The sequence below is a fragment of the Mastigoproctus giganteus genome, chromosome 1 (assembly GCF_048544385.1).
Source record: "Mastigoproctus giganteus isolate SK-2022 chromosome 1, ASM4854438v1, whole genome shotgun sequence".
Lineage (NCBI taxonomy): Eukaryota > Metazoa > Arthropoda > Arachnida > Uropygi > Thelyphonidae > Mastigoproctus > Mastigoproctus giganteus.
In genome coordinates this window covers 48,827,210-48,845,760 of record NC_143575.1, presented here as the reverse complement: position 1 = coordinate 48,845,760, position 18,551 = coordinate 48,827,210, and the positions used below count along the sequence as shown (strand labels likewise).

At 35.9% G+C, this 18,551-nt stretch overlaps 1 protein-coding gene across 1 annotated transcript in view; it reads right to left on the bottom strand.

The window, feature by feature from the left end:
- The window catches only part of DUBAI (Deubiquitinating apoptotic inhibitor), a 123,138-nt gene extending 105,137 nt beyond the window's left edge, over positions 1–18,001 (bottom strand). Inside the window, exons 1-3 of the mRNA XM_090371917.1 lie at positions 17,898–18,001; positions 13,574–13,678; positions 419–625 (exon numbers count right to left, since the gene is read on the bottom strand). Coding sequence (XP_090228043.1) covers positions 419–622 — 204 coding nt within the window. The 5' untranslated portion in view covers positions 623–625; positions 13,574–13,678; positions 17,898–18,001. The remainder of the gene's footprint in view (positions 1–418; positions 626–13,573; positions 13,679–17,897) is intronic.
- Between the last annotated feature and the right edge of the window lie 550 nt (positions 18,002–18,551).

Here is an 18,551-nt window from a genome sequence, read left to right as displayed (position 1 = left end):
TACTTGGAGATGTGCATTTAAGGAATTTGTAGTTGATATTTGAGAAGGTGAAGCTGTTAATGCAGATCAAGGTTTCTTGCAGTGTGATATCATTGGCAACATTATGAACCAGATTTCCAGAAGATGTTTCTCCAGTTACAACCTCTATAAGGAATGACATTTTAATTATTCAGGAAGCAGAAAGCAATAATTAAATACTGTATTCATTAAAAAAATACCAGTTGAGGCATAAAATACAAAATTAATTTCAAAAGATACAAATCTTATGAAGTTCAGTATGCCCAGACAACTGTGATCAATATCAACAACTGCAAATGAGCTATACATTTAATTAACTAAATAAGAGTATTTTGGTTTGATATTTTCTAAACACAGATATTATACAGACAATAAGAGTCAAACTTGAATTTTTACCTACTCGTAGTGCTTCATTCTGAACAAATTCAGATTCTTCATTAAGCATTAACTCCATAGCAACAGACAAGACTGAAAGGCTCTCCGAAGCTGCCATTCCTTGACTAGCAGCCTGTATCAGAAATTTTTCGATTAACTTTTTTTTTAAGGCTTCGGGATGGGTTGAAATAAGAATTCCTTTCAATATTTTGTCCATCATGAGCATCATATCCTGCAAGGAAATTAATACCAATTTCTGTATGAATCAAGTGAAAAGGAATTGATAAGACAAAAGAAAGTCCACAACACACACATATACATATAACCTTTATTAGGAATAAGAATAGTAGAAATCTCAAGACTGGCAATACTGGAACTTAGCCCTAGTTAGAAATTTGAAACAATACTGTATATAAATGTATAGTAGTAATGTGTAGATTATTCAACATTCAAACAGAGTGGCAAAGCAACATTGCTACTATGTAAGTTTCACATTCACAAGTATCACATTCTAGTCTTAAATTTAAAATGAAAATCTGCTCTATTTTCAAATTTGTATATAGTACAGTTTGAATGAGAATAGCTGTTGGTAATGATTAAAGACAACCAATGAGAAATATTCTGGGGATGGTTATTTCATGGAGTCTGATTATCAAATCATATCATAGAATGAATTTCAATGATATAGAGAAACAGTTTTGAAAAGCTAAAGCAAAGTTTCCTATAGCCATAGATAATTTAAAATGGTCAAAAACAAAATTACTGAAGAAATTTATGGCATCAGAATAAAAACTTTATGATTAAAATAAAAAACCCTACTCCTTTTCAAGTTTACATGATATTCAGTTCAAATAATAATGGTTGTCACTTATGATTAAGAGCAACCAATGAGATTATACATCATGGAGTTTAAGTATCAATTAACTGTAAAATATCATATCTTAAATTTCACCAACAAAAGGAAGCCAGCTGTTCTGTGAAGATACAACAAAATTTCCCCACAGCTGTGTATAATTCAAAATTGCTAAAAAACTATACTCAGCATATGGGATTGGCAGAGTAATTTCTAGCTTATTAAGATTATTATTATTTTTGTTTAAATATTAAATTTTCGAAATATGCTAGACATTTGAGAATTCCAGAAGGTCTGGATTTGAATCCTGTCAGAAACTAGAGGAATTCTTAAAAAGTTGCTTCAGCTGTGGCTGTAGTTAGCCATTCTCACGAACAGGAACGGACAGGGTTCCTCCAATGAGTTATTTCATGTTTTTCAGGCTGCATAACATGCAAACTAGCCTGTAAATTCACATGCATATACAGAAAACTGCATGAAATCGGTTACTGCAGTAATTGGTGAGTATAGTCTGAGTACCAAAAATTCAAGAAAAAGTGTATGTATATAATGTCTTTGTATGTGTGTGCGTGCAGGGGTCAACGAATTTGTTAGGATGTAGGCACCATGATTAAAGTAGAACACCTGCAATCACATTAGAAACAAATAACATAGTATTTTTTATATTTCATGTACACATGTGCTATCCAAGCTGTCTGCATAATAGGCCATTGCAGTAGTTTTCAATAATTGCAAATAGTAGTAGAGACATATGATGCAAGAAAGCAAGCTCATGTAGCATCGGCCAAAAAAAAAAAAACACATTTCACACATTCATTCCCTCTAAAAGTTTGTCCAGTTCCTCCTTGAATTTATTTACACTATCAACTTCCACAACGACAGATGAAAGTTTGTTCCTGCAATCAACCACCCACTGGCTAAAGGCAAATTTTCCATACATCTATTCTACAACTGTCTTTCCTCAATTTGAATTTATGTCCCCTCTGGTTCGTAATCTAAGAATCCCATCAGAACTGAGCCTGCTCAACGCATTCAAATTCTAGATGCTGCAATTTGCAGAACTTAAGTCTTTCTTGGTAAGAGGACCCCTTCATTTCCCTCACCAATCCTGTTGCCCTTCTCTGTATTTGCTCAAGGAACTCTATGTTCTTCCTAAAATGAGGTTTCCAGACCTGTGCGCAGTACTCAAGGTGAGTACTGCGCACTACTTATGGCCATTGCTTTATACAAAGGGATAATCACCTTTTCCCTACTAGCAAAATTCCTGTACAGTGGACCCCTGCTTTACGATATTAATTCATTCCAGAGACACCATCGCATCGTGAAAATATCGTAATGTGGACCGAATAACACACTGTTTTTGATAATTTGTTCCAAGTCCTCAGAAGTTGAAATTTTCGCCATATAACTAAGCTCTGTAAAAGGCAATTTTTATAATAGCAATTGCATTAGTTTTATATAGAATACTGAATACCATATTTTCCAGTGTATAGCACACACCTTTTATCTAAAAATAACTCGCCCTAAAATTGTGGTGCATCTTATACACCGGAATAAACAGTAGAGCATGATACAAATAAAAAAAAAAAAAAAAAGATAAAAAATGCTAAGAGTGCTACACATTTTTACTTATCCCCTCCCCAAAAAATTGTTATTTAAAATGATAATTGATAATTATAAATATTAAAAAAACAAAAATCGTAATTTTCATTTAACTTACAATCAGGTATTCTTTCTGATCGCTGCCTCTTGCTACTTATGGTATAAAAACTGTCCAAAGTAGTTTGCTTTTGGTGCTTTCTCTGAAGGTTCTTGAAATAACTTAACACCTGATCTTCAAATTTGCAGATCATCAATTCAGTGGTTTCAATATCTAGGTTTTTTTCTTACTATCCTCTTCACAATATCCCAACGCAGCAAACATGTCCTTAATTTCTTGAGTTGTTGCTATACAGTCATCCTCCTCAGGTTCCTCATCTCCACTGTACTTGATCGCCCATCTGCTCTAATTCTCTGTTGCCAACTCCCTTCCATGGTTTGCAATTAACACCTCCACATCTGCTGCATCAATCTCTAGAACCAAGGACTCACCAAGAGTGATAATTTCCTGCTCTAGAACACTATCAGCTTCAAATCCTTCAAAATCATGGATGACTGAAGGCCATAAGTTCTTCCAGGCTGCATTGAGGCACCTGCATCGAGGTACCGAGTTGAAACTTCATTCCAAGAACTGACAATCATTTGTATACAGTCTAAGATGTTAAACCTGGTCTTCCAGAATTCCTTTAAAGTGATGGCTCTGTCTCCTGAAATCTCTTCAAAGCACTTCGCAAGCATCTTCTTTGTGTAAATTTTTTTAAAGTTGGCAATCACTTACTGATCCATCGGCTGAAGCAGAGGGGTGATATTGGGTGGGAGAAATTTGACAGTAACAAAGTTAAATTGCTCCTCCAGAGATCAGACAAGTTGGGGATCATAACCTGGAGCATTATCCAAAATTAACAGTGCCTTTAAAGGAAGTCTGTTTTTTTTCCTAAGTAACCTTTGACTGAAGGCCAAAACACTTCAATACCCATTCATTGAAGAGGTGTCTTGTCACCCAAGCCTTGTTACACAGCCAGAAGACACCCAATCTGCTTTTGATGACCTTTTGCTGTTTAAACACTGAGAGTTTCTGAGTGGTAAACCAACATTGGCTTAAGTTTAAAATCACCACAGGCATTGGGCCCCAATAACAGAGTAAGCTTATCCTTCATAGGCTTATGACCAGGCAATGAGGCCTCTTCTTTTGTGACATGTTTGCCTCGGCATTCTTTTCCAAAAGAGGCCCATTTCGTCTGTATTAACAACTTGTTGGGGAAGGTAACTCTCTTTAAAGTTTTCAGCTGCTTCCTGATCAGCACAGTAATATGCCTTATGACACTTTTAATATCGGACCTTTTTTTAAAACGGTCGAACCAACCTTTGCTGGCTTTAAAGTCCTCATATCACGTATCACTAGCTGAAGGCATTTTAGTCTTTAAGTTCTCAAAAATCTGCTTTGCACATTCGCAAATGAATGTATTGTCCAGGAACTATGATACGAAAACAAAACACGCAAAACAAAAAGGATACGAAAACAAAACACATGCCAAACACATTTACAAATGCTGCTATTGGCTGAGACAAAGGACCACGTGGTCCGGTGGGAGACAATCGTAAGCCATTGCAGAGCGAAATAAGTAGGCTCCAGTGATCACTGGTTAGTATAATCAACCACTCAAATCATTAAAATGCACTACACTTTCACCGTTTATTGCTATGTTTTGTTATAAGAATCAATTTTGAACGTGTTTGTGATATTTTTCTAAAGCACATTTCTGGAGGTTACTACCATAAAACAATAAAAACAATTTGCACTTTCGGTTTATTGGGCTTTTCTGTTAGCACAATCTATTATAAACAGGTAGTAAACTCGATCTTATTGCATTGGCGATAATACTGATAACTGGAATTCTATTTTATCATAATAAGATAAACATTTTACCTTATTATGATAAAATGTTTCCCCGTCACTGAAATCATATAAAAAACAAAAATAAATTTTTAGAATCTTCTCTTCATTCCTATTTTTTAAGCTTTGTTGGCGAAGGTAAAGGAAGTCTGCATGAGAAGCACGCAAAAGTTCAATGAAATTTACCGGTAAAAGTACTCTGCCGTAATGGAATTTGTATTGTTGCTCGCTCAGTAAACATACAGTGGGTGTTATCGGTCAGGTGTAGAAATTTAATCCCATGGGAGATTGAAACACTCCCGAAGTGGATGGGGTAACCTGAACTTTTTTCTTTAAAATCACTGGTGGACTAGTGGATAATTTGTTTATTAACAAAAAAAAAAAAAAAAAAAAAAAAGGCAAAGGAAGCCCACACGAGAAGCACGGCAAACTTCCAAAAGGTTTACCAGTGAAACTACATTACGAACATTTTTTACGACGCCAGAACTTCCAATATGACTCTCTTCGTGATTCTAAAGAAAAAAGGTCAGGTTACCCCCCCCTCCACTTCACAGGAGGGTTTCAAGCTCCCGTGGGATTCAACTTCTACTACAGACCAATAACACACACCGTCTATTTACCGAGTGAGCAACAATACAAATGCTGTTACGGCAAAGTACTTTTACTAGTAAATTTCATCGAACTTTTGCGTGCTTCTCGTGCAGGCTTTCTTTACCTTAGCCGCTTTGTTTAAGAGAATTAATTAAAATAGAATTAAAATTCAATTCACAAATGTAATGACAATGTCCCACACTTACTACATACTGTATAGTGAAAGGTATTTTATTATGGAGAGTCCATCGTAAAGTGATTTGATTGTATAGTGAATCCATCGTAAAACGAGGATCCACTGTATATCATTGACAATACTCCATGACTTGCTCTGGCAGCCTGTCTGCACTGTGCAACCAATTATATACAATCACTGGAGGCTTGCCATAGTGTTCAAAAACAGCAATTTACGAATGTAAATCCAATGGCAAGTATCATTTTTCATGGTAATTAAATTTCTAAAACTCCATATTTGGAAAAATTTTTGTTTTGGTTTGGGTGGTTACAGATTGAGACTTTCAGTGGGAATTTAATATTGTTTTGAAGAATATGCAAGTCTAATCAATTTACATGCTGCTTTGGGAAGTTTTCTGTGGTCATAGAGTATGTAATTTATAATTACCAAATTTTACTTGAGCATGTGTGCATAGCACATAAAATGCAGTAGAGACAACTAGAGCAAACTTGTTATCTGATTTTTTTGATGGCCATACCACTCCAATCCTAACACCATCAATGATACATATTGAAAGTAAAATTATATGGAACGAATATCAAAATTCATATTAACATCACTGTAAAAAAATATTTTAACTTTTAAAGTATTTGTAACACCAAAACATTTGTAAAGGTCATGGACTTTTACATAATGCTATCAGAAGCTTGGTTTTGAAAATACTATACATAGATATTTTTATCACTTTTACAAAGTGGTAAAATTGAATAATATGCATTTTATATAGCAGAAAAAATCACAACAAAACAAATAAACAATACTCATTGCACAATAAAAACAAAATATCACTTCACATAGCTTTCATTTTCACACTACTTTAATGAATTCTAATTCTCATTGCTTATAGAGCTGTTATTTCACTGTGTGATAGCCCCATCAATCAATAAGATCCATGTTGTATTAGTAAACAATTAAAAAATAACAACAAAAATTATAAATTCACAATATCATCATTGCATACAAAAATAAAATATCTCTTCAGCTAACTTTCATTTTCATACCACTATAATGAATATTGCTGCATACAGAGTATTTATTTTCATCATATGTGACATCTCCATCAAACACTATATTATGCCATAATGGTCAGCAGTTAACTGTCATCAGACAAGTGCAAATTTCAAAATTCTTTGTTGTAAAGACTGAAATTTTAGAACAATATTGCAGAAATTACTAGGCTGCTATTTTAAGAATTTCAGGTGCCAAGATCAACCTGGTGCAATGTGCATGCACTTAGGCTGAAGCTGCCATAGATTTAATTTTCATTATAAAATGTTCTCCCTGAAGCTGAATGTACTTGTACCATTCATTCACCTCCAACTGTTGAAAGCCTTCAATTTTTTTTATATCTTGTATCATCATCATCATCATCATCATCATCACTAACCTACACTACTTGTACAATGCACTACCTGAGCAACAGCTCATCCATGCTTAAAATCTTTAATCTATAATTTTATCCTTAAATGATCCTTTGCCGTGTCCCCCTCCTGACAAGTCAACTTCCGGGGAAACATCACAGCCCCTGTCTTGGGGAGGCTGATCTCTACTAGCTATCACTAAACTCTTGTTTAATGGCAAACATAAAAGCATTTATCTGCAAATGATTATGATTCTTGTTAGCAAACTCAACTATAAATATTTTTGTATTTTCTGATTTTATAATTCTTTCATAATTTTTTTTGCTTCCTCCTTTTTTCCTTTTCTCTTCCCTTCTTTCCTTTGTTTTTTTCCCTTTTTCCTTCCTTTTTTTCTTTTTTTTTTTTTTCCCTTTACAAACAGTAAACTCACATAAAACATTAAACTTCCAACTCAGCAATTGCTAATATAAATAAAAACTCATCAGTGCAAAAATAGCTCTGATATAAATAGCTCAAAATAGTAATAAAATAACTCAAATATAAATAAAAATAAAATAGCCCAAATATAAAAAAAAAAAAGAAAAGAAATGTAAATAAAAATAGCTTAAAATATAAACAGAAACTCATCAGTGCAAATTAAACTCTTAAAACTCTATTTACATATGTACATATTTACCCTATATACAATCCATTAATTTCTCAATCTTATATTTCTTATTTCATTAACTCCCTTAGCAAATTCAAAAAAGCTTCATACCAAATCCTATTCTTAAATAAGTCACTGCAGGTGTATGAGTCAGAGCCAATCTTAGAGAAAAATATTTCTCTCTGTTCTGTGTACCTTGTACAATTTTCCAGCACATGATCCGTATCTTCAATAAGTCCACATACACACACCTTGGATCATTTTCTATTCCCAGCTCCACCAACCTTTTCCTCATTCCATGCCCAGTTACTATCATTGTAGCCATCAGACCCAAGCCCAGTCATCTAACCATTTCTCTTACTACCTTCGCTACAGGCAGGAAGGCATATGTGATATGGCCCTTGTCAGAATGGTTCCACCTTTCTTGCCAAATACAATCTATGTCTTGTTGCAATCGTTTTCTCTCTCTCTTTAAATCCTGCTTCCCATATACCTTATTTTTCTCAATACAAGATTTAATCCCCAATATTTCTATCCTCTTATTTTTCTTGATTGCATACTCCATCACTCGTTTAATCACAAAATCAATTGGTCCTTTTCCTGATACTACTTGTAATGCATCCTTTGAAACCGTTCTACACGAATGCATCACAGCCAAAAGGGCAATCTCTGAGCAGAAATTAGACACCTTTTAATGTGAATATTAGTCACCCTATGCCCCCATGCCCCACATGCATAAGTCACAATGGGCACAAATATACACTTATGGAGGAGATCCAGGAATTTCCCTTTCATCCCCCATTCTACTCTACTAATCTTCCTTATTTTAGAGTATATAACCCATACTTTTTCTTTCAACTTCTGCATATGAGGCAAAAAGGACATTTTCTCATTCACATGTACTCCAAGACTTTGGGGGCATATGCTACAGGCGTTCCTAATATCTTCAAAGTGGGCCTTCTTTTTTCACTCAACCTTCCTCTGAGCAGCATCATTTTAGTCTTATATCTCCATCTTATGCATTATTACCCATCTTTATTACCGGTAGATATCTCCATCTTATGCATTATTACCCATCTTTCTAATTGCCACACAGCTTTCTTTGACCTATCCTCTTATTTATCTTTTTGAATTACCTCTCACCATTATTAATAGGTCGTCTGCATAAGCCACCAGCTCACATCTGTCCCAATCCTTAGCCAGTAGCTTATCCATCACCACATTCCAGCCATACAGGCCAATAATTTACCCTTGCGGGGCTCCTCTATTCACTTCTTGTTAGATTTTACCATATCTTGTAACTACTGTTACACTCCTCTGATTAAAATAAGTATCTTGTATCATCGTGGTTGTGGCACCTTGAATTATTTCTTCAACTTTAAGAATACAAAAAAAAAAAAAAAAACAAACCACATGATATAAGACTGGGAGAAAGCCAGGGGCAATACCTATGCATCGAAACAATTTGCACAGCAGCAACAACGTCCAATTTGGCTCATCATGATGCAAAAACCATTCTTTGCATAAAAGCTCAAGATGCTTTTTGAGAAATGCATAACGCAGCCTCTGCAGAACTTCAACATATGCTTCCTTACTCTGGGTTGTGTCACACAGCATAAGGCGTAAGATGAGACTACCTCGGCAAGTGCTACTTGTTTTGCAGCAGAAGAGATGACTCGAAACTTCTGGGGATATGGTGAACAAAAGTTTCCATTTACTTAACTGCTGTTTGGCTTCTGGACTATAATGGTAAATCCAAATCCCATCACAAATAATTATGTAACAAAATCTTTGACCTTCTAACTTATGCCATGCTAATATGTCTTCACACAACTCAAAACTTTTGTTGTCAAGTGGCAAGAAATTCAGCAAGCAAAAATCATTAGCATTTTCAGATGTTCCTGCAGAGTTATGTGCTGTGCTGCCATATCAGTTGGACATTTTACTACTTACCTAAGGAACTACAATTTGCTCTACTATAGTTTGTTTGTTTGTTATTTGGTTTTTAGGAGCATTAGCAACTAAGGCCATTTTGTTCCATGGATATGTGGTGGTCATTCCCTGACCTTTTCGCATCCTCCGTATTTGGTAGTCATGGGCTCGAACCCCAGTCTAATCAAGAAGCGTGTGCTACGCACTGCTGCTCCTGCCCACCTGGCTACGGAGGCACTGCTCTACTATAGTTGGCTATCCAGTCCATAAATCGCCAGTAGAGATTTTTGTGCCATTTTAAAATCACAGCTCTTTCTTTGAAACAATCTTCACAAATTTCTATCATTTCTTTTAACTGGTAACACTTATTCCAATTTTAATTGTTGCTTCCAGACGAGTGATGACCAATCAGAATGTGTAACCAGTGATGTAACTAAGGTATGGCAAAAGTGGCTCCATCCATGGACACTGGAGTAAAAGAAGACCCAGAATTAAAACATATAATTCATTTTAAATATATGACTACGATTGTCATTATCTAAATAATTACTATAAAAACTATAAGTTTTTGGATAATAATTTAATAATAATTATATTTTATAAATTTTAATTATCAAGACTAGAGAGGGGTTTAGGGCTGAGAGCCCTAACCCCCCTCTTTAGACTATGGGAAATTTACTAGACGAACAAGTTAGTGCAAAGCATCGTTTTAGTTTGTGGTAAATCACCGAAGTGGGTGAAATGGCATCGTTTTTGTTACATTTCATAATGTGAATGCCTTCAAAACAAACTGCTGTGATATTGCACTACCTTGAATAAGCAACACATTGCCAGTAAAGAAGACTAACATTATTTATTCTTGGCAGATACCACCACCCAGATGGCACTGTTTCAAAGCTTGGTCTCTCACTGGTGAGCAGGTAGGTGCCCTGGTGATACAATGAGTGACAACCCAGTTATGAAGTATAACTACACAACAGGAGAGATGCCAGACGGTATTCCATAGTCTGAGGCTTTCGGCCCTAAATTTCTTTTTTGTCTTTATTATTGCACACTGTCTGGCATCTCTCATATTGTGAAGTTATACTTCATAACTGGGCACTTCCTTTCTGTTTTTGCTCTCAGCTGTTTTAAAGTAACATAAAACTGATCACCTGCTCACACAAGTGCTGTTTGACCAGCCATGTAGCTGTATTTTGTAAGAGCAGTTTGCGATAAGCTATGAAGTTCCTTACATAAGTGACAGCACTAAAAGAGAGAAATGTCTTCCTTTTTTTGCATGTGACTATTGATACAAGCTAGACTGTTTTTTTAATATTTCTGGATAGTAAAATGATTTTTTTAATAAAATATTTTTAAAGAATTCCAGATTGTGAAGTGCCAGATTTTAGTTTCCTGAAAATAATATTTATGAAATGAATTTTTAGTTAGAAAAAAGGTTTAAAATGTATATTTTACTGAAAACCTTCAGGACTGCTTTTAATATTCTTGCCCCCCACCCCTGCGCACACATACCCAATCATCTCCAGGTCAGAAATTTTTAAAAGGTGGCAACTCTACCAACACCTCATGTTTCTCACAGATGTTGGATAACTGGGACTATACTGTATGAAATAACTACATTAAAATGAAATATGTAACTGAAACATGCATAAAAACTAGGGTCTATTGTATATCAAATATACAACCAATTTTTTTTTTTTTTTTTTATGTTTTCTTAAAATACTTAATTTAAGTTTATTTAATTGGGTTCATTTGTGTAGCTCACTAGCAAAGGAACTCAGGCTATAAAACACATGTATATTACATCTATAAATTGCATGTCCTAAGGATTTTTTGTCTATTTTCAAAATGAGAGTGAAGGGGAAAATACATAATTATCTTCATGTTAAATCTGTTACCCAGATTAAGTGCTATTTAGGTGTGTGTGTGTGTGTGTGTGTGTGTGTGTGTGTGTGTGTGTGTGTGTGTGTGTGTGTGTGTGTGTGTGTGTGTGTGTGTGTGTGTGTGTGTGTAAAAACACTACTCAAGGATTTTTGTTTAACTTGCCTCACAAATCATAATCTGCAATAGATCAATAGAACTTATACAGTAAAAAATACTTTAAATATTTCTCAGATAAGGAGTATTATTATAGGGACAGGACAAAATTTTATTATAAGTTCATGGCAAATCATTCTCTGATATATATTATTTAGCTGGATCATATCATATGATAAATTGAATGAGTATTTTGCACCTACATTCACAAAATGAGGAGTTATAATTGAAAGCAAAGTGGAGGAGAAATAGTTGAAGATAAAAATAAGAAAGGTGGACGGGATCTATCCAGTTATATTAAAGGAGGCAGCAAAGGAAGTAAGCAAACCCTTAGCCATAATTATGAGAGCTTCCTTGGACTCAGGGGAACTCCCCATGGACTCAAGGTGTGCAAATGTATCCCCAATTCACAAAGCGGGTTCAAAAGGTGACACAAGAAACTATACACCTGTTAGTTTAACTTGTGTTCTGGGGAAAATAATGGAGTCACTGGTTAAAGAAGCATTGCAGGATCATCCAGACAAGACTGCGGTACACAGTTAAGACACAGCATCAGTTTGTTAAAGGGAGGTCTTGTCTGGCCAATTTGATTGGATACTATGATGTGGTCACAAAGGAACTAGATGCAAAAAAAAATTTTGATATCATATACTTGGATTTCAGGAAAGCTTTTGATACTGTTGCACATGGAAGACTGCTGTACAAATTGCAGCAGTATGGTTAGTTAGTTAGTTATTTTTGTTTAGGAGCATTAGCAACTAAGGCCATATTGCTCCGGGATATGCGGTGGTCATTCTCTGACCTTTCCACATCCTCCGTATTGGTGGTGACGGGCTCGAACCCCGGTCTAATCAAGAAGCATGTGCTATGCACTGCTGCTCCTTCCCACCTGGCTACGGAGGCGCAGCAGTATGGCATTAAGGGCAAACTGCTATGATGCATAAAGGGATGGTTCAGTGACAGACATCACAGAGTGGTAATCAATGGACACTGCTCTTCGTGGACTAATGTTATTAGTGGAGTTCCCAGGGTTTGGTGCTGGGCCCAAACCCTGGGGAACTGCACTTGTGTATTCATCAATGATACTGAAGAAGCTATATCAGGCTTAATGTCCAAGTTTGCAGATGATACAAAGGTTGGCAGGGTTGTTAATGACAGTAAAGACAGTATGATACTGCAACAGGATCTAGATAAGTTAGGCAAACAAGTTTAGCAAAGTACTGTTTATGGTCAGCAGTAACCCAAGAGAAATGTAACAACTGCATTGTACTACACTCACGGAAGTAGAGAATGAAAAAGACCTGGGGGTACTTGTGCAGTCAGATATAAAGTTCGCTGAGGAGTGCAGAAGGGCTGCCAGAGCAGGTCACGGAGTCTTGCCAATGATATATAGGAACTTTGCTAGCTGGGACAAGGAGGTGATTATCCTGTTGTACCTCCACAACTTCAGTACTATGTACAGGTCTAGAGGCCTCATTTTAGGAAGGACAGAGTTGCTTGAGCGAGTACAAAGAAAGGCAACAAGATTGATGAGGGGAACAAAGAGGTGCTCTTAGTAAGAAAGGCTTAAGTTCTGCAAATTGCAGTGCCTGGAGACTAGGCACCTGTGAGGTGTATAAGGCCTTGAACGGGTTGAGCAAGCTCAATGCTGATGGGATTCTTATTCTTGCTTAGATTACGAACCCGAGGGGGGCATAGATTCAAACTGAAGAAAGACAGTTGTAGAATAGACGTGGGGAAATTTGCCTTTAGCCAGCGGGTATTTGATTGCTGGAACAGACTTCCATGTCTTGTTGTGGAAATGGATAGCTTAAATAAATTTAATGCTGAGCTAGACAGGCATTTGGTGTGAATGGATGGGTGAAATGGGAGGAGTTTTTTTTTTTTTGGCTGATGCTGCATAAGCTTGCTTTCTTGCATAGTGTCTCAACTAATGCTAATGCTAATAATATAGGCATAACACATGTATTATTATTTAAGTGGATTGGTGATTAATTCCAAAAATGAGAAGCTTTTATCTTATTCATACCTAGAGCATCCACCACTTTAACTGACATATTTCAGCATTTACTACAATTATGAAGGCTGCAACAACAGTCAGTTTGGGCTTCTATGATTCTGTATGGAAAAGTGCCTAGAGGAAGGAAGAGGAGAGAAAAACAAGCACAAGTTAAAATTATCTCATTTATTAAGAACAACTTACTTAAAAACAAATTACTTAAGAACAACTGCAACATTTATTATACTGTTCTCTGATCTGCACTGACTGAACAAATTTTTTGTCTTAACTTTTTAAAATAAGTGGCATTTTAGTTGCATGTATACAAAGGTTTGTTATTATCCACTGTTGACAGTATTTTTGCTGCTCTATTTTTTAATAACAAAGATCATCTTTATATTTGACAGATGAGGCACGTTATTATGTTACGTACACAATCATGGGGAACATTCTGCTCCATCAAGAATGCTGAGAACTTGGTGTTAAAAGATTAACTTAAACACAAATACCTTTATCCATGGTTCTGCCTAAACTATTCTGTACTATATTTTTAAATTGTACAGCATCACCTAAACAGGTGAATCGTCTGCACATTTAAAAATCTGAGATACTGCCAGAACATCTCTTTGAAAATTATTGGCTTCTTATCAGCTGGCTTCCAGCAAAATGTGTGACAAATGTTTCCTAACAGAGGATTTTATGGAAGAAAACTTCCACATAAATACATAACCACTATGTGTGAATTCCCCTTTGAATCACATAATGGCATTTATCTTTAAGCTGTACATAAAACTAAGCTTTAGCACCAGCATAAAATTCTCTGTGACCATGCACTTAATGCAGTAATGACCCTTCAAAAATGTCATATTTTGTTTTCTTGTTAAAGTAATCTCTGCCATTCTATATCATCATCATCTATATTTTAGGGAGTTATTCAAGGAGGGGAATGCCAGAAGTTTATCAAACTCTAACAGTGAGCTAAATGATTTTGTAATAACTGAGAGCAAAGTGTAGGAGAAATTGTTGAAGTTAAACATAAAAAAGGCATCTGGGGTGAATGAAATCTATCCAGTTATATCGAAGGAGGCAGCGAGGGAAGTTAGCAAACCCTTAGCCATAATTATGAGAGCATCCTTAGATTCAGGGGAGGTCCCCATGGACTGGAGATGTGCAAATGTATCCTCACTTTGCAAAGGGGGGTTCAAAAGGTGACACAAATAATTATAGACCTGTTAGTTTAACTTCCATTCCAGGGAAAATAATGGAGTCACTGATTAAGGAGCTGATACGGGATCACCTAGACAAGACAGCAGTAATAGTTCAAACACAGCATGGGTTTGTTAAGGGAAAGTCTTGTTTGACTAATTTAATTGGATACTACGATGTAGTCGCAAAGGAACTGGATGCAAAAAATAATTTTGATATCATATACTTGGATTTCAGGAAAGCTATTGATACTGTTGCACATGGAAGACTGCTGTACAAATTAGAGTGGTATGGCATTAAGGGCAAGTTGCTGCAATAGATAAAGGGTTGGCTGACTGTGAGATGGCAGAAAGTGGTAATAAATGGACACTGCTCTATATGGATTAATGTTATTAGTGGAGTCCCCCAGGGTTCGGTGCTGGGCCCATTGTTGTTTTGTGTATTTATCAATGATATCGATGAAGGTATATCAGGCTTAATGTCCAAGTTTGCAGATTATTTTTATTATTATGATTAGCCATACGGTGCAAGGAAGCCTGAGGCTTATCCTGCACCAGCCAAAACCTGAGTTACCCTGAGACAGAGAGAGAGAGAGAGAGAGAGAGGGGGGAAATCACCAAGAAACAGAAGAATGAAGATATCCAGCTGAAGACCCTGGGTGTGCCAAGCCCATACTCACCAGATGTAAGCCCCTGGGGTAATGATACAAAGGTTGGCAGGGTTGTTAATGACACTAAAGACAGTATGCTACTACAACAGAAAAGTTAGGCAGATGGGCTGAGAAGTGGTAACTAAAGTTTAACATTGACAAATGCTATTTGTTATTTGTTTTTTTTTTTAAGAGCATTAGCAACTAAGGCCATATTGCTCCGGGATATGCAGTGGTCATTCCCTGACCTTTCCGCATCCTCCGAATTTGGTGGTGACGGGCTCGAAGCCCGGTCTAATCAAGAAGCGTGTGCTACGCACTGCTGCTCCTTCCCACCTGGCTACGGAGGTGCATTGACAAATGTAAAGTACTGCATAAGGGTAGAAGTAACCCAAGAGAAACGTACCAACTGTGTGGTACTACACTCAGGGAGGTGGAGAATGAAAAAGACCTGGGGGTAATTGTGCAGTCAGATATGAAGTTCACTGAGCAGTGCAGACTGGCTGCCAGAGCAGGTCATGGAATTTTGTCAATGCCATATAGGAATTTTGCCAGCAGAGACAAGGAGGTGATTATCGCTTTGTATAAGGCAATGGTCAGGCTGCACCTTGAGTACTGCATACAGGTCTGGAAGCCCCATTTTAGAAAGGATGTAGAGTTGCTAGAACGAGTACAGAGAAGAGCAACAAGATTGGTGAGAAAAACAAAGGGGTGTGCTTACGAAGAAAGGCTTAAGTTCTGCAAGGTGATCTGATTGAGGTGTATAAGGCCTTGAATGGTTTGAACAGGCTCAATGCTGACAGGATACTTCCGCTTGCTAAGACTAAGAACCTGAGATGGCATAGATTCAAATTGAGGAAAGACAGCTGTAGAATAGATGTGCAGAAGTTTGCCTTTAGCTAGCAGGTAGATGATTGCTGGAACAGACTTCCATTTGTTGTTGTGGAAGTTGATAGCTTAAATATATTTAAGGCTGAACTGGACAAACATTTGGAGTGACCAGATGGGAAGTTTTTTTTTTTTTTTTGGCTGATGCTGTATAAGTTTTCTTTCTTGCATCATATGCCTCAGAGACTGCAGAAATAATTGCTGAAACATATGATATTCTCAGGTTGGAATATCATATGGTTTTGCAGATGATGATATATATCATAAGCCACCATCAGCAAAAAAATTGATAAGTTGAAAGGAGGATGATATGTGTCAATTCATCTTAACAGAGTTATTTAATGTGAAAAAGCAATATAAAGCTACATGTGAACGATTAAGGTATTTATTGAAATTCTATAATGCAACTGTTCACCCCTATCTATAAATATACTTGTCAAAATAAAAATTCAATTAAGAATCTTTTTGATCCTATCTTAAATATATTTAAGATATATTTTCAATAATTACTTGCTGGGCCGGCCCTAAGGTCCTGTGCAAAACGTATGCAGGGTGTTTTTGTAATAGTGATTTTTTTTTTAATTTTTCAAATTTTACATTAACTAAGACATAATTAAATAATTTTATATTATACTGAACAAAATTTTAAATACAAATAATATTTAATACAATTTTAAATATGAATAATATTTAATAATGAGCAATATTGTTTTGACCATTTGAATGCAGTGCTCTGTTCTACATAACCGCTGAACATGCTTGTGGCAGGCACTGGGCAGGGAGGTAGAGAGAGAGAGCAACAAAAATTAGTAAATGGATGGCTTCTCTGATGGAATTTATCCTGAATAGATGGAGAAAGAAATGTTATGACCATAATGAACTCCATCAGTTCAAGATAAATCTAAGTAATATAACAAATACTATCACAAAAAATACATACAGAATTTTTGTAAAGCATAAAATTGCACAAGTCATAAAGTGGCAGTAGAAATGTAAAAAATGTATGTGTGGGGGCAGTGCCAGCCACAAGCATATTCAACTGGTTCTGCCATCAGGCCCCTCCCCCACTCAAATGGTCAAAACAATATTTTTGATTAATGTATTAATTATTATTCGTCTTTAAAATTTTTATTCAGTATAATATAAAATTATTTAATTATGTCTTAGTTACTGTACAATTTGAAAAATTAAAAAAAAAAAAAAAAATCACTATTACAAAAACCAGCCGCATAAGTTTTGCACAGGACCCTAGGGTCCCGCAAGTAATTATTGAACAGGGTTCCGCAAATTTTGGAGCCGGCTGTGTGGAGATTGGGGGAAGGGGGCCCCGTTTCCCAACAATGATGAAGTCAGATGAAGGAGCGAGCGAACTGAAAACTTTAGTTCACCTGATCGCTCCAATATCTATGACAAAATCATATCAGTGGGCGAAGAAAACTTAACCATGTCACTATATCTTGATATATTACCAAACATAAGCACTTTATCTTTATTGACATTACACAAGTAACAGTGCACATCTATTTAATAAATTTAATACAACGCATTTATTTTTTAATTCTGTACATAAAACTTTTGGTTTTCAATTTGTAAACAATAAATCAATCTGACCTGTAACTGCCGATTTCATTTCTTTGGTATTTTACGGAAAATTATTTATTTCACACTAAGAAACCTTGTACTCAAATCAATATCGAAAACAGCACTATCATCACTAAAGCATGTTACGAGAGCAGTACCCCTAGATTCTGAAAATCAACCGGGTTCATGGTAGTTCACAAAATACATTTGGTTAAACGTATTGGGCGGATAAAAATATCTCAGATTATAAAAATTATAAGAATGTTTTCAATAAATTTAAAGTTTTGCATACAAGATATAAACCTTGTAAATATTGTATGCTAAATTTTAGATATGTTACAGAAAAAAAATTAAACAAATTATGCACATATCACCAATATACATTCGCCGTCGTGAATAGTGCAGTTGATATAATCATAGTCCACTCCACACCGGATGGGAAAAGCCTGCATTCGAATTCCATCAACTGCGACAGGAATTTTTATGGGCTTTTTTCACAACGTGGCTGACTTAGTCGATCTTAAGTGAGAGCAGATGGTTTTTCTCCCGGAAACTAGAGATTTTCGAAAAGTAAACAGGCAAATCCACGAAGAATACACGCAGTTTACAGACAATATACTCTATACTCACATCTCATAACCTTAGTTGCTTTAGCACTTTAACACACACAAAAAATATCCTTAT